We start from the raw sequence: 23,114 nt of genomic DNA, 5'->3' as shown, positions 1-23,114 counted from the left end.
GGTTGAGGGGCATTTAGGTTGTTTCCAGGTTTAGACTATTACAAATAATATTGCTATAAACATAGTTGAGCAAATGTTCTTGTGGTATGATTGTGCCTCTTTGGGGTATATACCTAAAAGTGGTATTGCTGGGTCTTGAGGTAGACTGACTCCTAATTTTCTGAGAAATCTTCATACTGATTTCCACAGCAGCTGTATAAGCATTCCCACCAGCAATGAAGGAGTGTTCCCTCCCCTTACTCCACATCCTCTCTAGCATAAACTGTCATCATTGTTTCTGATTTTAGCCATTCAGTAACACGAATAATAAAGACCCAGAGACAGATGTTGGGGTTCAACCTGAAGATCCAAAAAGCAAAGCAGCCAGCCACTTGCTCTTACCTCTACTTCATACCAAAAATAGGCGAGATCCTGTCTCCACGAATCCTGAAGACTCCACACCCCACACCCACACTCTACATTCCATTGAGTTCCTATATCTTCCCCCTTATATTCCTCTCTCGAGCTGTTTCTTTTTTAGACAGATTCAATCTTGTGTAGTCCAGGGTAGCCTTGAACTAACAGAGATCCGTCTGCCTCTGTCTCCCAAGTACTAGAATTAAATGTGTGTGCCACCACTCTTTGGCTGGCCTGTATGGCTGACTAGTGTGGCTGCTTTGCTCTCTGATCTTCAGGAAGCTTTGTTTATTTAAACACAAATCCTATGCCACTATACCATTCTGACTGGTGTAAGATGGACAGAAGGAATCGGTAGACATAAAGATGCACCGGCCTCAGGATGGAAACCAGAACATGTGTTACACTGGGGAAAGGAGAAGGAAAGCTATGGATACCATCACAATTGATAAAGATTAGATTTGAACAAGAGAGACCTCTTTTTTTATTATGAATTTTATTTTTTTCTTTTCTAACGATTTATTTATTTATTATGTATACAACATTCCTTCCATGTTTGCTTGCATGCTTGCTTGCATGCATCCCTCCCTCCCTCCCTCCCTCCCTCCCTCCCTCCCTTCTTCCTTCCTTCCTTCCTTCCTTTCTTTTTTATGTTTGTTTTTTTGAGACAGGGTTTCTCTGTTGCTTTGGAGCCTGTCCTAGAACTAGCTCTTGTAGACCAGGCTGGCTTCAAACTCACAGAGATCTTCCTGCCTCTGCCTCCCAAGTGCTGAGATTAAAGGTGTGGGCCACCACCGCCAGGCGACTAGTATGTTTCTAAGGCAAGGGGAATAACATTGGTGAGAGCACTAGTTTTTATCACGGTGTTAAAATGAAGAAACCAGCAAGGGTGTTGTGGACAGCACAGGTAGATTTAGTAACACAATACAAGGTCACGTAGGAATTTGGCAGAGGCCAAATTTGTTGAGTTTGAGGCCAGCCTGAAAGAACAGGGCCACTTTCAGTGGCAATATGTTACATTTCCTTAGGCATTTGGATAGGTTTGGCCACATCTGAGGCATATTGGCCCAGTCTAGGAAGTTTCTGCTTTTTCTCCCTCTTAAAATTTTTTTTTCACCAGGTAGTGGTGGCACACGCCATTAATCTCAGCACCCGGGAAGCAGAGGCAGGCAGATCTCTGAGTTCAAGGCCAACCTGTTCTGCAGAGTAAGTTCCAGGACAGTCAGGGCTACATAGAAGAAACCCTGTCTCAAAAAAGTTGTTTATTTTTTGTGACTGTTTTGCCTGCACGTGTCTGTGGAGTCTAGAAGAGGGTACTAGATCATCTGGAACTGGAGTTACAGACGATGAGCTGCCACGCCAGGGCTGGAGCAAACCCAGGGCCTTTGGAAGAGCAGCCAGTGCTTTCAACTATTAAGCCATCTCCCCAGCCCCATCCACGTTTCTGTCTCCCCAGAGCTGGGATTAAAGGCATGTCCTGCCATTTCCTCGGGTTTTGTTTTGTTGTATTTAGACAACAGTTTAAGTTATACTTTGGCATCCTACTCTGATTCATTCCCTGGAAACTGCCAGATTTGAGAAGGACCCAGAGAAAAGAGAGCTCTGCTCACACTCAGAAGGCATTTGGTCCCCAAATCATCACAAACCAGGAACTATTGGCCTCACCGGATTCAATGTACTGTATCAGGCTCAGAAAGACCCAAAAGGCAAAAGTTTCATAGCCGTATGGCCTAAGCTCTACCTGTCTGCGTTGCCTCGATACCTCTTCCTTAACTCCTGGGAGTTTCCTACGACAGCTAATGGAGAAGAAAACCTTAGGATGGGCCGGTAGAAAGCAGCAGGGGACAAAAATGGTCTGCTTGGGTTCTTCAGTCTCAACCAGGGTCAAAAACAGCAGTGAGGAAGCAAATGTGTACAACTTCAAGCAACAAACTTGGTCATCTACTTGGTGTGGAAGGAGAAAGAAGTGACCTAGAAAGGGGGTTTGGACTCCTGAGCAGGGTGGACACTGCAGACGCTAATCAGGGGCCTGGAAGGGTGAGGTTGAGCGAGCACAGGCAAATGAACATGGGGAAGAGCTACTCAAGTGGACCTGGGTGAATGACGGCAGCGTGTGCCCGAGTCTCATCTCTTTAGTATGGATGCTGGCCAACTGGTTTTTGGGTCCACTCTTATGTTGCACAATTTATCCTCAAGTGTAGTACCATGACAACATGAGAGACAAGGTGTATATGGTTTGATCACTGATGGTGGCAAGTTAATCACATTCGAGGTCCTATCTGCTCTAGGGAGTCTGTGATTGGTTCATGGTGGAACCAGTGGGTTGTGGGAATTGCGGGGAGTGGAGGAAGCCCTGAGTGAATGTGTGCTGCTGATGTTGACATGGCCATGTCAAGGAAAACTGCCTCAGAGCCATGGGAAAATGGCAAACCCTTCTCCCAGGAGGAGGCTCAGAGGGATGACAAGCCTTCCCCCATCCATGTGCTGATTTTGATAGTGTGTGCAGAAAATAGCCTAGCACTGCTCCCCTGCAGAGACTGCTCTGCTGAAATTAGCTAACCCTATCTTTGGTTGAGCATAAACCATAAAACCCACCTTCTTGACTCACCTGTAAGTAATAACCCTGACTATCTGTTCAACGAAGTAAGATATAAACACTCTGAGCTTCCAGGGTACTACTGAGGATTCTCCATCAGACAGCTCAGGCCACCTGATCCCAGATTTTCTGTCTGTGCCTTTGTCTTTCTTCATTTTCTAGATGCTCTAGTCAAGTCAATTCCCACAGCCACACAAGGATTCAGCAGGCTATGGATTCTCCTTCCCTGCTTGTAACCTTTTGTAAAGGCTCACCTGCTCTACAAACTGGCACTGATTTTTACAAAAGCATAAGCAGGGCTGGAGAGATGGCTCAGAGGTTAAGAGCATTGCCTGCTCTTCCAAAGGTCCTGAGTTCAATTCCCAGCAACCACATGGTGGCTCACAACCATCTGTAATGGGGTCTGGTGCCCTCTTCTGGCCTTCAGTCATACACACAGACAGAATATTGTATACATAATAAATAAATATTTAAAAAAAAAGTATAAGCAACGGGGCCACATCACCACCCAAAGATGATGCCACTGACTTGATAGGATGCTGGAGAGACCCAGGCTGGAGAACTTAGCTGTGCAGCTAGAAATGGTGCCTGTCAACTGGACGGTGGTGGTGCACGCCTTTAATCCCAGCACTCAGGAGGCAGAGGCAGACGGATTTCTGTGAGTTCGAGGCCAGCCTGGTCTACAAGAGCTAATTGCAGGACAGGCTCCAAAGCTACAGAGAAACCCTGTCTCGAAGGAAGAAAAAAAAAAAAGAAAAAGAAAAAAGAAATGGTGCCTGTCATCATTTCCAATGGCTCTCTTGAACAATTTGTGTTCCCTGTCCTTATGGGGCTCAACCTTTCTGGATGAGCATTCCTGGTTTCGGGTGGCAGTGAGAGATATTTCTACGAAGGATGAAAGTATGCTTCTGCCAAGGAGCCCATGGCTGCTGCTTAGTCATGCCAAGATCCTCAAGTTTGGTAACCAGGCAACCAGCAGTTGTTTCAATTCTGGGTTTGGAGGGTTAGTGCAGCAGTTATCAGTACACACTATTTCTGTGGAGAAAATGAGTCAGTTACCAGCACCCACAAAAACCTGTATTTCATTTCAGGGAACCTAATGCCCTCTTCTGGCCTCCTCAGGCACCTGCACACTTAAGCACATGTAGATACACTTATAATTAAAAAAAAAAAAGGCTGGGTATGTGTTGGTGCAGGAAGCAGAGGCAGCAAACTCTGTGAGTTTGAGATCAGACTGGTCTACAGGGCAAGTTCCAGGACAGCCAAGGCTACACAGAGAAACCCTGTCTCAAAACAATCCAAACCAGACAAACAAAAATGCATCTCCAAAAAAGCAATAATAATAAATAATTTAATTTAGATTATTGAACTCAGGACCTTTGGAAGAGCAGGCAATGCTCTTAACCGCTGAGCCATCTCTCCAGCCCTTTAAGTTAGATTAGAAGACAGAAAGAAAGCAAGACTAGCCTCTAGGCCTCCCTCTTTAGGTACACAACTTCAGAGTCAAGTGGCTGACAGTGTCTCTGAGAAATATCTGCACTGTCAGCATTTGACTTCTATCTACAGTGCTCTCCTGAAAATGGCACCGTCCTGGATCCTGGGATAGCATCCAGTATCGTCAGGGAAATTTCTAACTCCAAAGAACACCACAGTAGAATTCACTTTGGATATTTAAGGAAAGCACAACTAAATATCTTTGTGCCTGCTAACTGGTTGGGTTACTTTCCATGTGATCCATCTTAGTTCCTTGGCCCTGGGAAGCAGCCCTTGGGTCCATGTCCAGCACTGTAATGACAGCCAGTGTTTACTGGATGGGCTGTGTGCCAAATGTTGAGCTAAATACACTTCAAATGTTATCACTACATCTAACGATCACACCAGCCTTTAGAGTACCATTAATATGGCACCACTATAGGTCAGTTAACCTGCTGGATGTGAAGTTACATGTCAGGCACACAGCTTAATTGGGGGGCAGGGGAAGAGCGGAGATGACCCACTGCTGTCTGTCCTGACTAGTTTTATGTCAACTTGACAGAAGTCATTTGAGAAGAGGGACTCAGAATGGAGAAAATGCCTTCAATAAGATTTGTCTATAGGCAAACCCAAAGTGCATGTGTGTGTGTGTGTGTGTGTGTGTTTTCGAGAAGGGGTTTCTCTGTAGCTTTGGAGCCTGTCCTGGAACTTGCTCAACAGACCAGGCTGGCCTCAGACTCGCATAGATCCACTTGCCTCTGCCTCCTGAGTGCTAGGATTAAAGGCGTGCATCACACTGCCTAACTGAAGTGCATTTTCTTAATTAGTGTTGATGTGGGAGGCTCCACGCCACTGTAAGTGGTGCCATCTCTGAGCAAACAGTCCTGGGGTATATAAAGAAGCAGGCTGAACAAGCTACAAGGAGCAAGCCAGTAAGCAGCATTCCTCCATGGCCTCTGCATCATTCTGGCTCTGCCCTCGATGAGAGACACTAAGGTATAACATGAAATAAACCCTTTCCTCCCAGAGTGCTTTTGCTCATGGTGTTTATCACAGCAACAGAAACCCTAAATAAGGCAGTCTGATCACAGAGATATATGTTTCTATAATTAAAGCTCTTCGGAGGCTGAGGCAGGAGGATGATGTGTTTGAGCCAGCCAGGAACTCAGGAACAAAATAATAAAAAAAGAGAAGGAGGGCAAAAGTGACCTTCTAGATTGTAACTGTCTCAGAGTGGCCTGGAAACGAGGGAAGGAGAGCCACAGGGGCATGTCAGAATCCCTTTGATCCCCCCTTTGGCCCCACAACTCTCAGCTCAGGAGTCAGGCACCGAGGTAAAAGCTGAAAGATCAGAGAAGCAGAGCAGCAGCCACCAGCGACTTTTTACATCTCTGAATCCTCAAACTGAAAGGAACTTAGATCCTGTCTACACCCCACCTTTCACTTCCTGTCTCTACCTCCAGAGTGCTGAGATTAAAAGCATGTGCCACCACTGCCCAGCTTCTATGGTTAACTAGTGGCTAGCTCTGCCCTCTGATCTCCAGGCAAACTTTATTTGTCAGAACACAAACAAAATATCACACAACAAAGGTCCTTCTTAATATGAGGTAAAGGGCTGGAGAGATGGCTCAGTGGTTAAGAGCATTGCCTGCTCTTCCAAAGGTCCTGAGTTCAATTCCCAGAAACCACATGGTGGCTCACAACCATCTGTAAATAGGTCTGGTGCCCTCTTCCGGCCTGCAGGAATACACACAGACATGATATTGTATACATAATAAATAAATAAAATAAATATTTAATATGAGGTAAAAATCTACTTCCCATTGACTTCTGTGGGATGTACAACTTCCTCCCTGATGGTGTTTTATAAAGAACATAGGTGTTAAGTATTTTTCCTTGGCTGACAAACCTCTCCACCAAGGCAATAATCCAAATCAAACCAGAGCAGACCGAATTAGAAAAGAGCCCAGGTTAATGGATGACAACACTTCCAGGTGTCCCCCTCCCCCCCCAGGAAAACCGGGAGACCATGCGCTCGGTCTCTGGGGAACAGTTTAAATAGTCTGTGGGAGTGGTTTTTACCTTCCCTAGGTCACGGTTGGCAGGCTTTCTTGGAGGTGGAGTTTAGACTGTGGCCACGCCCAGAGGAGGTGGCTTGAAATGGAGTTTTCTGCCCTACATTCAAAAAACAGATGTTAGGGGGATGGGGTAAAGCCCCCCAATCAAACATTCCAGACTCTTTGAATAAAGGGGTGCCAGGGAACTGAGGTGACACTTCCAACCAAACAATAGGCTGGCCAGGTGGTAGTGGCTCATGCCTTTAATCCCAGCACTTGGGAGGTAGACTAATTTCTGTTGAGTTCAAGGCCAGCCTGGTCTACAAATCGAGTTCCAGGACAGGTTCCAAAACTACAGAGAAACCCTGTCTTGAAACAAACAAAACAAAGACCACAGATTGGCTGCTCCCACCCTGTGGAACCCCACACTGGTATTTAGAGCAGCCCAGGATATAGCAGTATAGGTAAGACAAGTAGTCACACAGGTGGAGTGACATCTGTATTTTATTTTACCACCCCACACGGGGTTTCTCTGTGCAGCTCTGGTTGTCCTGGAACTCTCTGTAAACTAGGTTAGCCTCAAACTCAGAGATCCGCCTGCCTCTGCCTCCCAAGTGCTGGGATTAAAGGCATACGCCATCACACCTTTAAAATAGCCTTATACTATTTTAAAAAGAGAAACCCAATATTCAAAACTAAAAGAACTCTTGGTAAGTCCCTACGCCTGTGCAACTATATGCAAACATGTGGCTGGGTCTTCAAATCTCTTCAGCCCCATTGACTCTCCAGGGTCCAAAATCTCACTTCCCAGCTTCTTACTGAGGGTTTCGCTTCCTGCTGCCACTACGAGGCGCCCGAACAAAGCGCAGGTCAAAGCCTAATCACTTGATCTGCGTGACCCGCGTCGCACCCAGTGAGCGTCACGTGACAGACTCTGTCTTCCTCCAATCGCAGTGCGAGCTGTGGGGATTCTATCTATTACTTGGTCTCAGGCTTACAACACCCTGTTCTTCCATTCCCGAAGTGGGCTTGCTCCTTGCCACCAGCCAGCCAGCAGAGACTCTCAAGTGTTTTTTTTTCTTAATTAGCTTCGCGGGGCTCGGGCCTGTAGCTCACTCAATTCCGGAAGTGACGTTTCCCAGAGGGGCCGGAAGTGGCAGTGGAGGGAGGGAAGATGGCGGAGGTGGTGAGTCCGGTGCCCGGGGCGGGGCGGAGGGAGCCAGGGGAGGTGGGTAGAGCCCGAGGCCCCCCAGTAGCCGACCCTGGCGCCGCGCTGTCTCCCCAGGGGGAGATAATCGAGGGCTGCCGCCTGCCCGTGCTGCGGCGCAACCAGGACAACGAAGATGAGTGGCGTGAGTGACGTCGGGGGGCGGGTCCAAGGAACCAGAGGGCGAGGGGCGGGAGGGAGTCAACGAGCACACGGGAGGGGGAGGGGCTTCTGCAATCCTGGGGCGGTCGCAGATACTCGGGAGAGGGGCGTGACTTTTAGACGTGCGGCGATGAGCCGGGCGGGGCTTGAAGAGAGGTGTCACTTGGTGACTGAAGAGGTCTTGAGCCAGCCCTTCTAGGTGCTGGGGTATAGGGATCCAGCTTGGAAGTGGAATTCAGGTCGAAGGGTGGAGTCTCATGACCTGGCTAGGCTAAGACCCCCTGTCTGTGCTGTTCCCACAGCCCTGGCTGAGATCCTGAGCGTGAAGGACATCAGTGGCCGGAAGCTTTTCTATGTCCATTACATTGATTGTGAGTCCTGGGCCGGGAAAGTGGGGTTGCTGTAGGGTTGAGGGCAGCTTCTGGCCTTCCTCCTGAACCATTTCCACTGCTGCAGTCAACAAACGTCTGGATGAATGGGTGACTCACGAACGGCTGGACTTGAAGAAGATCCAGTTCCCCAAGAAAGAGGCCAAGACCCCTACCAAGAACGGACTTCCTGGGTCCCGCCCCGGCTCTCCCGAAAGAGAGGTGGTGAGTAGGTCCCCCATTTCACCTTTTCTCTGCTGCCTCTTCCTTCTGGCATTTCTTGGCCTCAGGGGTTCCTGAATGGGCAGGAGGCAGCATTCTCCTGCCATGACTTCAACTTGCAAAAGGATGGGGGCCAAATTGCAGGTGTAGCTCCAGAGTCCACTATTGCCTTGCTTTAGAGAAGGCAGAGGGTGGGATTTGACCATTCCATGTTGAGGGGCCCATTTGCCCCTTCGCCATCCCACCATCCCCACCCCAGAGGAAGACTGGACCTATCTCTACAGCCGGCCTCCGCCCAGGCCAGCGGGAAGACCTTGCCAATCCCGGTCCAGATCACACTCCGCTTCAACCTGCCCAAGGAGCGGGAGGCCATTCCCGGTGGCGAGCCTGACCAGCCGCTCTCCTCCAGCTCCTGCCTGCAACCCAACCACCGCTCAACGGTACCCTCAGCAATTCCAGGGACCTTGCTTTCTTCTCAGGTCCCACCTTCTCTACCTTCTGACCCACCTTTCCTGGTTTCTCTCTGCAGAAACGGAAGGTGGAAGTGGTTTCACCAGCAACTCCAGTGCCCAGTGAGACGGCCCCAGCCTCAGTTTTCCCTCAGGTGAGTCTTGCAGTTTCATTTTTTAAAGATTTATTTTTATGTGTATGAGTGTTTTGTCTGCATTTTGTATGTGCACCATTTGCCTGCCTGGTGCCATGGCCAGAAAAGGGCACTGGGTCCACTGAAACTGGAGTTAGAGATGTTTGGCCACCATACATGCTGGGAAGGGAACACATGTCCTCTGAAGAGGAGCCGCCTTGACAGCCCCTCCAGTCTTATCCCTTCATCTTTTCTCAGTCTAGCACCCTCTTTCAGGCTTGTCTAATGCTCATCCTTTCTCTTCCGTCTCATTCACAGAATGGATCAGCCCGTAGGGCAGTGGCAGCACAGCCAGGACGGAAGAGGAAGTCTAATTGCTTGGGCACTGATGAGGTGGGTATCAAAGAACAGAGGAAGAGAAACGCTGGGTGAAGGGAATGGACTTGGGCAAGGAGCATTCATTCAGTGACTAATTTAAAATCATACAAGCTGGGCAGTGGTGGTACATGCCTTTAATCCCAGAACCCAGGAGAGGCAGGCGGATCTCTGAGTTTGAGGCCAGCCTTGTCTACAGAGTGAGTTCCAGGACAGTCAGAGCTATACTGAGAAACCTTGTCTTGAGAGAAGAAAAAACCAAAACCAAAAACGAGGTGGTAGGCAGTAGATGGTGATGAGATTAAGAGCCAGGCAGATTAGCCATTGGGTGATTTTCATCATATCAGTTGCTCAGTTTTGGTTTATTTTGATAAGAGGATTATGATGCTTTCCCCTTAGTTAATGTCAGGTTTGAAGAAACCTATGGCAGGGTTGTGAGCCATGTTCTGCTTAACTGTCTGCTATAATCTGCCACTTCCAACTTGCCTTGGGCAGGACTCTCAGGACAGCTCAGATGGAATACCATCAGCGCCACGCATGACTGGCAGCTTGGTGTCTGATCGGAGTCACGACGACATTGTCACCCGGATGAAGAACATTGAGTGTATTGAGCTTGGCCGGCATCGCCTCAAGCCGTGGTACTTCTCCCCGTACCCACAAGAGCTCACCACACTGCCTGTCCTCTACCTGTGCGAATTTTGCCTCAAATATGGCCGTAGCCTCAAGTGTCTACAGCGCCACTTGGTATGAGTGGTCTTGGGAGGCCTGCCTACCCGTATGCCCACAGCAGTCCCCGCCTGATCCTCCTTTTGTCCTTAGACCAAATGTGACCTTCGGCACCCTCCAGGCAATGAAATTTACCGCAAGGGCACCATCTCCTTTTTTGAGATTGATGGACGGAAAAACAAGGTTAGTAGTTGGGGCAGTAGGGCCTAGAATAAGCCACATAAACAACTTTTTCTTGCTCAGAACAGTTGACCACTCTGATTCAGCCTGTTTCATTGAATTCCTGGTGTAAAGCAGGGGCGGTGGGAGTGCACAAGACACTAAGATTTAGACAAGCTATTCTGAGAGGTCACTTGATGGTAGAAGCAGACACACCATGGCTACTCAGATCCCAATGGAGAAGTATCGTGAAACGAAGCATAAGTTAGCAGAGTTCAAAGGACGTTATTAAGGACGTTATCACCAGAACTCTAGGTAGTATATGCCTATAATCCCAGCACTCAGAAAGCTCCTGAGTTCCAGGTCAGCCTGGGCTATAATGAGTTCCAAGCCAATCTGGGCTATAAAGTAAGAAGGACTTAGTTTCGAGGAGCCAAGAGCAAAACAGATAACTTATGGTAGCAAAAGTCAAATGTAAAACTAGAGGAAGTTTGAACAGTTTAGCCTAGCGTTGTAATCACAACATCCAGGAGGCTGAGGCCAGAGCATTTGAAATTCAAGGCTAGCTAGTAAGACCCTTTCTCAAAACTAAACAAACAAAAAAGATTTTGGATGGGTTGGGTGGCATATGCTGTAATCCCAAGACTCAGGAAGCAGGGGCAGGTGGATCTCTACTGGTCTGTAGGAGTTCTGGGCCACCCAGGGGTATACAGTGAAGCCCTGTTTTGAAAAAGTTTCTAGGTTGACCTATGAGCCTGAATATGAAGGAGAGAACATGTTTTAAGGCAATTCTAAGTAGTTGTCTTACATGCTAGGACAGTACACATGAAAAATAAAAGGGAAGGGAGAGGGGATAAAGCTAGACTTTGAAGGTCAGAGGTCAGATAGCAGGAACAAGATCATTGGAGGAGCAGGTTTGGGTATTCCTGGCTGTCCTATAGTTCAGGCTGGCCTCACAGAGATCTGCCTGCCTGTGCCTCCTGAGTGCTGGGATTAAAGGTGTGTGCCACCACCACCCAGCCACACTAATGTGTATTAAGAGTAAAGCTATCTAGAATATTACCCTACAAATCATGTGTATAGTAAAGCAGCCAGTCCAAAGTTTTGCAGGAAGAACCACCAAGGCTGGCATTTTCTTAACCCTCCATTGGAGAATACCAGACCAGTTCACAGGAGGCATCACTATGGCTAGAGCAAGAGGGTTTTTGACACCCAAGGACAGCCATGCGGGCAGAACTTCTGTTCTAAGACTGAGTTTGAGGCTAACTCCATGGGAAATTTTTTTAAAAGGGGAGGTGGGCAGGCAGATGACACCCACTTTAGCCTTTAATCCCAATACTTGGGAGGCAGAGGCAGACATCTGAGTTTGAGGTCAACCTGGTCTACAGAAGGACTAAACAGATAAACCCTGTCTCGAAAAACAGACAAACAAGGTCTCATTACGTAGCCCTAGCTGACTGACCTCAAACTTACAGCCTGCCTCTGCCTCCCGAGTGCTGAGATTATAAGCATACACTACCATGCCTGGCTTGGAACATTCTTGACTACTGTTAAGTGGAACAGAAGGCAATGCTGGCCCAGGGCAGGCTTTGCTGGGTATACGGGAAGCTGTGTAGCTCACCTAGGGGCAGGCAGCTAGGCACATGCTCCTGGACACTTAAGTGGCAGCAGTGGCACACCCCTTTAATCCCATCACTTGGGGCAGAGGCAGGCGGATCTCTGAAGTTGAGGGCAGCCTGGTCTACAGAGCGAGTTCCAGGACAGCTGGGGGAGGAGGTGGCCCCTTACCTAAACAGTGGTAATGGCCTGACTGGTGGAGTCAGGGTCCTAGGAGGGAAGCTCATCACTTGTCAACTTGAAGTAGCACAAAGAAGTGCTCCTCAGAGTTCTTGAGATGGCTCAATGGGTAGAAGTCCTTGTCACACAACCCTGGGCACTTGAGTTCACTTTGTAGAACCCATACCAGAAGGAGAGAATGGACTTCCGAACGGTTCCTGACTTCCACATGCATGTTGTGGTTTATGGGCACCTGCAGCCACATATGCCACAACAAAATGTACCTCTTTGCTGGGCAGTGGTGGTACACATGGAGCACACCTTTAATCCCAGCACTCTGAAGGCAGAGGCAGGTGGATATCCATGAGTTTAAGGCCATCCTGGTCTACAAAGTGAATTCCAGGGCAGCCAGGGCTGCTACACAGTGAAATCCTGTCTCAAAAAACCAAAGGCCGGGCGGTGGTGGCGCACGCCTTTTAATCCCAGCACTCGGGAGGCAGAGGCAGGCGGATCTCTGGGAGTTTGAGGCCAGCCTGGTCTACAAGACCTAGTTCCAGGACAGGCACCGAAGCTACCGAGAAACCCTGTCTCGAAAAACCAAAAACAAACAAACAAACAAAAAAAACCAAAGCGTAACTCTTTACCCAGAGTAGTGACTGACAGGCCTTTGTCTTTACAGAGTTACTCACAAAACCTGTGTCTTCTGGCCAAGTGCTTCCTGGATCACAAGACGCTGTACTATGACACAGACCCCTTCCTCTTCTATGTGATGACGGAGTACGACTGCAAGGGCTTCCACATTGTGGGCTACTTCTCCAAGGTCAGCACTCACCCCGGCTGCGCCTGGACGGCCATGCCCCAAGCCAGGCCTTTGTTACAACTCACCCCTCTTTCAGGAGAAGGAATCTACGGAAGATTACAATGTGGCCTGCATCCTGACTCTGCCCCCGTACCAGCGCCGGGGCTACGGCAAGCTGCTTATTGAGTTCAGTGAGTATTGGAGTCTGGGGGCTGATGGGCTCATCATTTGTGCGTCACATGCAGGCATGCCGGTCACCAAGAGCTGCCAGAAAGAAAGGGTCACTTTCCCAAGTTCTTTCCTCAAGTAACTGCCCTATTTCTTGGAGGTTTCAAACCCTCACTTCTCTTTGGCTAAAGGTTTAAGTACTCCCATACTTTTCCAAGCTGGAATCATCTGTTCTCATGTGGAGCAGCTCAGCTCCTCATGCTCATCTATAGGTGTGTACTGGAGCACGTTCTCAGTCACCGGGTATTCCCTGAGCCTTGCAGGCACATGTGCAAAGGCTGTTTAACCCACTAAAGGATGAGTTTGCCCCTGTTCTTTGTCACACTAGTCTTTTAAAGCCCAGGAGAGCTTTGGCCCCTACGCACAAGCTCTTAACTCTGCAGTCACATTGTTTTCTAGTGTTAACCCCATCCACCCCATCCCATTCCCTCACTATTCTCTGATCTAGGAGTCAGGGAAGAAGGGTTAGCTTTTTTGATGGTGAAACACAGATGCTTTACTTTGATGTTCAAAGTCATGATCTGTTTGGAGTATTTTGTTAGCTGGGTGGTTTCAAGTTAGGAATTGCTTTCTCTAGAAACATGGGGGACTGACCATAGAAGTACCATGTGACAGATACAGGGAGGGGCAATCACTGAACAGGGTCAGGAACTCAGAACTAGAGGAAAGTATGGCATCCAGTGGGTTCATGGGACCATACACATGTGCATCCAGGAAGGCTGAGTAGGAAACCCTATGCTCTTTTGCACTTCTGGCTGCCTTTCCAGACACCAGCCTTTCTGATCCATCTTGTCCAGGGATGATTGAGCAAAGACTGGCCAACAGCGATGTAGCTAGGAGCAGAGAATGTCAAGAACCATTAAGAGGCTGGAGGTATAGCTGAATGTAAGGAAGGCTTTCTCCAAACCAACAGGGCCATCCCCAGGGCCCTGACAAGAGAGTAAAGAACTGTCAGCTCTGCGGTTCCTAAAGGTCTCATTGTGAACTGTCCGGCCTGCCCAATAGTCAACACAAGAGGGAAAGGACAGTTACAGAGGTCAGTTACCTGGCTCCGAGGAAGCACCTCTGGATTTTTAAAAGCACTAACATTCCCAGGATCACAGCTAGAGAAACTGATGACCCTGAAAAGGCTCCAGTATCCTAAGGTCACAAAGGCCTCCCTCACCACCCTTCCAGTGCCCCCAGACACAGGCTGGGATGGCAAAGGAGAATCTAGCACTTCCATCTCATCAGCTTCCACTGGCTGGCAAGGACCCAGTCATAGCTGCTTTCTAGGTGCCTAAGCTCCTCTACCCACTCAGCAGGCAGGGAGGCTACTCACCCATTACCAAGAGTGAGAGACAGAAACCAGGCAGCCTAGCTCTGCAGTATCTGCTCTTACCTATACCTGTGCATACCTTGATGCTTACTCAGCCTCTGTGCTCCATTGCTTTAGGCTATGAGCTCTCTAAGGTAGAAGGAAAGACAGGGACTCCTGAGAAGCCCCTGTCAGATCTTGGCCTCTTATCCTATCGAAGTTACTGGTCCCAGACCATCTTGGAGATCCTGATGGGACTGAAGTCGGAGAGCGGGGAGAGGCCACAGATCACCATCAAGTGAGCCTGAATGCCCAGCTGGGGGTGCATGGTACGGCCTGTCTGTTCCTGGTGCTCCTTGGGACAGATGATACCCTCGGGACCTAACTTTTGCCCTCCCACAGTGAGATCAGTGAGATCACCAGTATCAAGAAAGAAGACGTCATCTCCACACTGCAGTATCTCAATCTCATCAATTACTACAAGGTCAGGAGACACCTAAGGGGATACTGAATGGGGTAGAGGTGGCAGACCCTGTGCGCTGACCACATGCTGGGTCTATCTCTTGCCTAGGGCCAGTATATCCTCACTCTGTCAGAGGACATCGTGGATGGCCATGAGCGGGCTATGCTCAAGCGTCTCCTTCGAATTGACTCCAAGTGTCTGCACTTCACTCCCAAAGACTGGAGCAAGAGAGGAAAGTGGTGACCAGGCTCTGCCCATTGCAACACCGAGAGCTGGCAGAACTGGGGCTTACAGGCTCTCATCCCTTCCGAGAGGCACACCAAGGGAGACAGGGCTGAGGACAGCTCCAAAAGGAGAGGCCTAGGAGGGGCCAACTAGTGGACAGTACCAAGGCCAGCTCAGGGCTAGCTGGTTCATGGGCCCAGGTCTGCTCTGAACACAGGGACCAGAGGGACCCAGGGTGGCCGCATACACTGAGCCGGTGGGAGCGCTCTGTACAGAGGACTGTGATTGTAAACATTTCTTTTGTAAAGGAGCAGCTGGAGGGTGGGGTGGCTGCTGGTTGTAAAATTCTGGCCCCTCTTGCCCCCAGCAATAAATTGTTTATATATGCAGAGTTATCAAAAGTTCTTGCCCAACTGGGTGCCATACCATGCCAGCCTCCAGGTGCTAAGGTGCCCACAGACTCACAGGTGTTAGGAAGAGCTCATTTATTGGGATAGAAACAGTGGCTCCAAAGTGAACTTATTGCTGGTTTACTGGTGTGAAGGAATCTGTGGCTTTCGTTTTCATGCTCTGGCTCTCAGTCCTCAGGCACCTGTGCGTGAATCTGCAACAGGAGTCACTTCTACTACGTGACTTTTAATACAAAGCATTTAGGTGGGGACCCAGCTACTCAGGGTAATAGTCCCTTCTAAGAAGCCCGGACGATAGCGGTGGAAGTGCCTCCCACCACTCCGCACTCTGGTCCTCCAGAGTCATGGTCCCCATGGTGCTCACTGCCTAAAAAGCCCAAATCACTAGGGACGACTCAAACCGGGTGGGAGGACGGACCGAGCCTAGGGAGAAAAGGGTCCATATGTGTACTCACCGCTGCAGCGAGGCTGGGCCAATCTAGGGCCCTGTGCACTTTGGCATCCGGACCGGGGACCGTTTCCAGACCCCACAGTGTGAAGTGGCTAAAGCTGCCGGTGGCTCCGATGGAGCGGTCCTAGGAAAGGCCGAGTTGAGAACCGGCACCGCGGCTATGACCCTCGTCCCGAGTCTACCCTCTCCCTCTGCTCACGAAATCGCGCGCTAGCGGTTCCTGCGCCTTGTTCGTTTTGTCTTCCGCGTCCCCCGAGTTCAGCTTCCTTATCAGCCCCTTTCCCATCTCCTCCGTCACCATCACGAATCCCGAAAATCCCGGAGGCACAGCCACCTCCTCGCCCCGCAGGCAGCGACCCCGAAACGACACCTGCAGCCCTGCGGGAGGAACACGCAAAGCCCATCAGGCGGGCCTGGCCTCGGGGAACGGGCTGGCGGCTTCTCCAGCGGACCACCAAGCCCGTGAGCGCTGTGGCCTGTGCTGGGCCTGACGGGACTCACCGTCTGCACCGCTGCGAACGGCGGGCGTGAAGAAGCGTTCCACCGGAGCGGGCCGGCTCACCGGAACCTCGCAGGGCAGGAGGTGCAGCGTAGCCGGCGCGGCGCCACGCAGCGAGCTAGAGCGCAAGTGGACGCGCTGTTTGCCGTCCGCAGCATCGTCTGGGTTCTCCATCACCAGACGCTCGCGGGCTCGGGCAAAACCTGGCGGGTGAAGCGCGCGGGGCCTGTCGGGAGACCGAACACCCTAGGCGCAGAGCCTTGTGGGATTCGTAGTCTTTTCTCCGGAGGCCGCTGTCTGCGACGGCACGCCTTCCCACAGCAAGGCTTTTTTTTTATTTTTTAAATCTTTAACGGTGTGTGATTCCATCCTCGTGCCTCCACTTCCCCGGTGCTGGGGTTTATAGCCCTGTGCCACCATACCCAGCCCTAACATTTTTCTTTTCTTTTTTTTCCAAGACAGGATTTCTCTGTAGCTTTGGACCCTGTCCTGGAACTAGCTCTTGTAGACCAGATTGGTCTTGAACTCACAGACGTCCACCTGTGCGCTAGGATTAGAGGCGTGTGCCACCACCTTCTCTTGTGCCCTAACATTTTTATGCATTCGAGGAATCGATTGATGTCCCTCGCTTTAAGAAACAAATAAGCAGGACTGAGGTCTACACGTGTTTTCCTGGTGGCAGATGCTTCTGGACGGAAAGAGAGACAGCAGAGGGTTGGGGGAGGAGAGAGCTTTCATAGGGTTTGTGGACCATAACACAGTGCTCTAGTAGAAAAGTTCGGTGGAGCTGGACGTATTGCTTGGCTACCAACTTTGAAACATTGGCCAGCGAGTCTCGGGATTTTCAAGTCTTGGGGCTAGGAGACGCAGGGGCAAGGTGTTCTTTTTTTTTTTTTTTTTTTTTTTCCGAGACAGGGTTTCTCGGTAGCTTTGGAGCCTGTTCTGGAACTCCCTTTGTAGACCAGGCTGGCCTTGAACTCACAGAGATCAGCCTGCCTCTGCCTCCCAAGTGCTGGGATTAAAGGCCCACGCTACCACCACCCAGGAAAGAAAACTTCTTATACCCACTGTAAGAGATTGGTATTAGCTCTGGACCCCAAGACCAAGTTCTCAGCACCGAGATTTATTTGCCCTAGAGGGACAGAGGGCAGGGACTAAGACAAAGACAGGAGATAGAGGATGAGGGAGAAGGGGAGGAGAATAAGGGAGAGGAGGGAGGGATATTGTCCAGGAGAGAGACAAAGGACTGCTCTGGATAGAGAGGAGATGGGTGTGACTCTAGGCAAAAGACAGTTTATAAAGGTACAAGTGAAACCCTGTGTTAGGATGAGGTGTTTAAGTTTGATTGGATGTATTAATTAGGTCAGCCAAAGGGGGCTTTGGATTGCTCGACTTCAATGGTTTGATAGCTGGAACTTGGTAGTCAGCCTCAGGAGGAGGGAGTGGCGAAATAAGGGCACATCCTTGGGGGGGCAGCTTTAGGAATGGTGAGCTAATGGATTTAGGGAAGCCTAGGGGATGGGGAAGGGCAAGGCCTGGCAGAACCATGTCTGCCATGCTCCAGTCAGCGAGAATCCCTCCACTCACACTTTCTTTTGAATTTGAAATGGCTGTTTTTGGGGGAGGAGTGTACCTTGGATACCATGGAGGCCAGAGTACTAACTGTGGGTCTTGTTTCTCTGCTGTGCAGCTCCTGGGTTCTCAAACTCAAATCACAGTGGGCACCTTCGCCTGGAGAATATCTTGTCAGCCCGATGTCGTCATATTTTCAACATTTTCTCATGTCTGTTGTTTTTGAAAATGCTTTGCACTTTTCAGTTCAGCTTTTTTGTTTGTTTAATTTTGTTCAGCTCTTTGTAATGTTTATTGGTTCAAATAACCAACACTGGTAAATGTTGTCGAGTTCTTCTACAAAACAAATAGATATAAAACTATAAAAGTTGATCAAGTTAAATTAATTCATAGATGAACTATATAATTTAGTATATAAGTATATGGTTTATTAGTTTATAGAAAAGAAACAAGCATTGCTAGAAGACAGTTAAATATTGTATACAGATATTACTTTTTAAATATTTTTTTATATTTATTTATTATGTATACAATACTCTGTCTGTATGCCTGCTGGCCAGAAGAGGGCACCAGATATCATTACAGATGGTTGTGAGCCACCATGTGGTTGCCGGGAATTGAACTCAGGACCTTTGGAAGAGCAGACAATGCTCTTAACCTCTGAGCCATCTCTCCAGCTTGAAAGCACATTTTTTAAAAACAAAATCTCACTATGTAGCTCTGGCTGGCTTCAAACTCAGAGATCCTTCTGCCTCTGCCTCTCAAGTGCTGAGATTAAAGTCCTGCATTGCCATGCCCAGCAGGAAAATCAATTTGACTACTTATTTATTTAACCATTAACCAGCCGTGTATATTTTATATTGATGTAGTCACTCATTAGTTATGGGAGTTTTTGTGTGGATTCTTCTAGACTTTTGTAGTCATGACACCTGTAGACACAGAGTTTTGTCATTCCCCCCCCCCCCCAGCTCTATCATTTTTTGCTTTTTCTTGTCTTATTGTATTAGTGAGGACTTCCAGGATGATCTCTGAAAGGAGTGTGGAGGAGAGACAACATTGGCTTCCGACTGATCTTAACCGGGATTGGGGATTCTAGCTTCTCACCATTAGGTAGAATGTTAGCTGTAAATGTTCTTCTCTTAGGGGAGAAAAGAGGAGGGGAGGGGAACGGAGAAAAATACATAGTGCCATAAAAACAATTTTTAAAATGTAGTTAAAAATGTTCTTTTCCTCATCTCCTTTTGTAGCGACAAATTCAGGGTCTCTCAAGCAGTAGGCCAGCACTCTACACTACCCCGTATCCCAAGATCTTCTGGGTTTTGTTTGCTTGGTTGGTGTGTTTAGATAGTGGCCAGGCTGGCCGCAAACTCACTGTAATTCTCCTGCTTCAGCCCAGCCTCATTACTTACTTTCAGGTTTTTTTTTTTTTTTTTTGGCTTTTCGAGACAGGGAGTCTCTGTGTAGCCCTGACTGTTCTGGAACTCACTTGAAGACAAGCTGCCCTCGAAATGAGAGATCTGCCAGCCTCTGCTTCCCGAGTGCTGAGATTAAAGGCGAGAGCCACCACTAGCCGGCTTTATTACTTTTACAAAATGTTTATTACAGTGTACAACAGACTTTCAATATAACACTTTGTTCTCGTTACAGGTGAGGGAGATGTGCTAGAGGATGCAGATGTTTAGCTGGGCAGGGAGAGGGGCACTGTCCTCTAGAGGATCCAGATGTTTAGCTGGTCAGGGAGAGGGGCACTGTCCTCTCGGGAACGGGAACAGCTGCTTTACCAGATCTCCCGCCCCACTCTGTTTCTGCGTCAGTCTTTCCTTCCTCGTCCATCTTCAAGGCTTTTTCTTGTGACATTCACCAGATCCTGGTCCTTTTTTGTGTCCCCATATCCCTGTCACTCCCGTGTCTCACTAAATTGGCCTTGAATTTATGATCCCCCTGCCTAATTAGTTGGGTTCCTAATTAGTTGGGATTATAGGCCTGTCCTAGAGCTTATGTTTTCATACAGTTCTTTGTAATTTATCACTACCTCATCATTTGGTACCACTTGTAGGAATAAGTTCTTTAAAAAATATATAGATCTTTAAAAATATATTCTGTAAATATATATTACATATAATATAAAGGTGTCACAGGCCTTTAATCCCAGCACTCAGGAGGCAGAGACAGGGGGATCTCTATGAGTTCGGGCCATACACACACACACACACACACACACACACACACACACACACCACAAGAATCCTCTGGAATTGGAGTTATGGATGGTTGAAAGCTACCACATGTGCTGAGAATTCATGCTAGGCCATCCGCAAGAGCAGCCACTGCTCTTAACTGCTGAGCCATCTGTGTAGTAAATTCTTTATCAGAATGAGGAACTGAAGAAGTTTCCGTACTAGTTTGCTGGGAATTGTTTTGTTTCCGAACCATGAATAGTGCAAGGTTTTGTCACATCTTTTCTCTATGTGTTGGTATCATATCACATTAATCTCTTTTGTTTTTTAAGAGTGTCTCACTAAACAGTTCTGGCTGGCCTCTAACTCAGAGTTCCACTTGCCTCTGCCTCCCGAGTGCTGAGATGAAGGCTTTTGCTCTTGGAGCTCAGAAGAGGATGTCTTAGAGCAGTCTTTCTGGTGATCATCTCCTGTCCCGGTACCCAACAAGAGCCAAGGCCCTGGAACAAACAACTCCTGTACCTAGAGCAATATGACCATTGGGGGAAAATAATTTCATAGTAATTTTCCATTGCATTCCTCCAGAGATGTTCAGGAAGAATAAAAGTATGGAGATGTTTACATTTTACATTGTTATGGTAAATAGTCAAATTTATACCTCAAAGTAGAGTGGAGAAACTTTTTCCATACATATATTTATCATTATTTACTTATTTTATGTGTATGAGTGTTTTGCCTGCATGCATGTCTGTCTATCATATTAGTATCTAGCACAGGTGGAGGTCAGAAGAGGGTGTCAGATGCCCTGAAACTAGAGTTACAGACAGTTGTGAGCCACTATGTGGGTACTAAGAATCAAACCCAGGTCCCCTAGAAGAGCAGCCATGCTCTTAACTGCTGAGTCATCTCTCCAGTCCCCAAAGTGGTCGAATCTTAATTACTTTGCTCTGTTTTGAGAGAAGCAGAGAATAGAACATTGGCTTTAATGTGGATATGTGTGTGTGTATGTAAATTGTGGATTTAGCCACTGTATAACTATGTAGAATTCTCAGATTGCTTTTGCCCATTAAAGATAATTTTATGTAAAGAAAACAGGTGTTCAAAAACTAAGTTCTTTTTTTTTAAATATTTATTTATTATGTATACAATATTCTGTCTGCATGTATGCCTGAAGGCCAGAAGAGGGCACCAGACCTCATTACAGATTTTTTTTTTTAAAGATTTATTTATTTATTATATATTCAGTGTTCTGCCTGCATATGTCCCTGTAGGCCAGAAGAGGGCACCAAATCTCATGTGGTTGCTGGGAATTGAACTCAGGACCTTTGGAAGAGCAGGCAAAGCTCTTAACCACTGAGCCATCTCTCCAGCCCCAGGATCACTTTTTAGTTAACTGTAGATTTGTGAATCAGCTCATTACATATTCAGGAGATATACTGAAGCTGTGAAGACTCTGGCTCACAATTCTGCAGTGTAATTTGCTATATTAAAACTCACTCTTCAGAATAAGAGATTTTCAGGAAAGAAGACCTTTCCCTGTAGGAGTTGGGGTGGGAGACACCAGCACACAGACGATGGTCGTCAGTTATCTTCCAGTCCATAAAATACCTGACCTGGTGACTTTATCTGTGAGCTTAATAAGAACAGTTAGGGTACAACGTATACCAATTCTCTGGAGTATCTTCTAGAAGTTAGAAGCAAGGGGACCACATTGCTACGATCATTAGCCTCATACCCAAACCAAATAAGGACAATTTCTAAAAAACTCCACAGAACAGTATCTGTCATGAACACAGATGTAGACATCTATGACAAAGTTTGGCGAAATAAGAGAGAGGGCCATAACTTGGTAATACAGCACTGACCAAGTACGTGTAAGACCCTAGATTTGAACTGTGTGCATTGAAACCTCCTGTTGGTCACCCAGCACTTGAGAGGGCGAGGTAAGGAAATCTTAGATTCAAGGGCAAACCCTTATCTCATGAAAACCAGTCGTGATGAGCGGTGGTGGCACACACCTTCAATCCTAACACTCGGGAGTTCGGGAGGCAGAGGCACATGGATCTCTGTGAATTCGAGGCCAGCCTGGTCTACAGAACAAGTTGTGAGTTCCAGGACAGCCAAGACTACACAGAGAAACCCTGTCTTAAAACAAACAAAACAAAACAAAACAAAACAAACCCACAACCTTGTTCAGAAAGCTGGAGGACGGCAGTTTCGCAGTTCCCAGAGGGGACATGGAAAGGAGCTGCCCTCCACACACTTTGTCCTATGTGTCCCTTCCATTTAGCTATCGGTATCTTTTGTAACATATTTAAAAGTGTTTAGATTATATGAATGTGTGTGTCTACATAGGAATGTATGCATGCACGCAGGTATCTGTGGAGGCCAGACAAGAGTATAGGATCCCCTGGAGTTTGAGTCACAGGTAGCTATGAGCTGTTAGACATGGCTGCTGGGAACTTAACACTCTAGTCCCCTGCAATATACTTTTGCTTGTTAAGACAGTTACTGCTGGGCGGTGGTGGTGGTGGTGGTGGTGGTGGTGGTGGTGGCGGCGGCGGCGGCGCACGCCTTTAATCCCAGCACTCGGGAGGCAGAGGCAGGCGGATCTCTGTGAGTTTGAGGCCAGCCTGGTCTACAAGAGCTAGTTCCAGGACAGGCTCCAAAGCTACAGAGAAACCCTGTCTGGGAAACCCCCCCCCCAAAAAAATGAACCCATTAGCCGGCTTTGAACTTGAAGCCTCAGGCTCTGCACTTTAGGATTATAGGCATGCACCACCAGATCTGACAATGTAATATCTTATATAATAAGCAGGTGAAGGTAAGAGAGTGTCCCTTAGAAATAAGCAAACCCCCGGGCGGTGGTGGCACAGGCCTTTAATCCCAGCAC

At 48.1% G+C, this 23,114-nt stretch overlaps 2 protein-coding genes across 6 annotated transcripts; one reads left to right on the top strand and one right to left on the bottom strand.

The window, feature by feature from the left end:
• The first annotated feature begins 7,462 nt into the window (after window positions 1-7,462).
• On the top strand, window positions 7,463-15,501 carry Kat5 (lysine acetyltransferase 5). Of its 5 annotated transcripts, XM_050137601.1 has the most exons (14): window positions 7,485-7,708; window positions 7,808-7,874; window positions 8,194-8,262; window positions 8,348-8,484; window positions 8,766-8,921; window positions 9,011-9,085; window positions 9,383-9,457; window positions 9,935-10,183; window positions 10,259-10,348; window positions 12,780-12,920; window positions 12,997-13,090; window positions 14,563-14,722; window positions 14,827-14,908; window positions 14,996-15,501. In XM_050137601.1, the coding sequence occupies exons 1-14, from the start codon at window positions 7,697-7,699 to the stop codon at window positions 15,128-15,130; spliced, it is 1,542 nt and encodes a 513-aa protein (XP_049993558.1). In that variant the 5' UTR covers window positions 7,485-7,696; the 3' UTR covers window positions 15,131-15,501. The 5 variants fall into 5 exon arrangements, with proteins under 5 accessions (XP_049993561.1, XP_049993558.1, XP_049993560.1 ...); XM_050137604.1 differs by lacking the exon at window positions 14,996-15,501 and having other exon boundaries at window positions 7,463-7,708; window positions 14,563-14,753; window positions 14,827-14,885; XM_050137603.1 differs by lacking the exon at window positions 8,766-8,921 and having other exon boundaries at window positions 7,491-7,708.
• Window positions 15,502-15,580: 79 nt separating this feature from the next.
• On the bottom strand, window positions 15,581-16,698 carry Rnaseh2c (ribonuclease H2 subunit C). The gene is made up of 4 exons (XM_050137605.1): window positions 16,475-16,698; window positions 16,173-16,351; window positions 15,978-16,097; window positions 15,581-15,716 (listed from the first exon to the last, which is right to left on the bottom strand). The coding sequence occupies exons 1-4, from the start codon at window positions 16,644-16,646 to the stop codon at window positions 15,690-15,692; spliced, it is 498 nt and encodes a 165-aa protein (XP_049993562.1). The 5' UTR covers window positions 16,647-16,698; the 3' UTR covers window positions 15,581-15,689.
• Window positions 16,699-23,114: the final 6,416 nt, after the last annotated feature.

Source organism: Alexandromys fortis, unplaced genomic scaffold (genome assembly GCF_014885135.2).
Source record: "Alexandromys fortis isolate MF-2015 unplaced genomic scaffold, M_Fortis_MF-2015_v1.1 scaffold_3, whole genome shotgun sequence".
NCBI lineage: Eukaryota > Metazoa > Chordata > Mammalia > Rodentia > Cricetidae > Alexandromys > Alexandromys fortis.
Note: the sequence above shows the minus strand (reverse complement) of the source record. Positions and strands in the feature narration are given on the sequence as shown.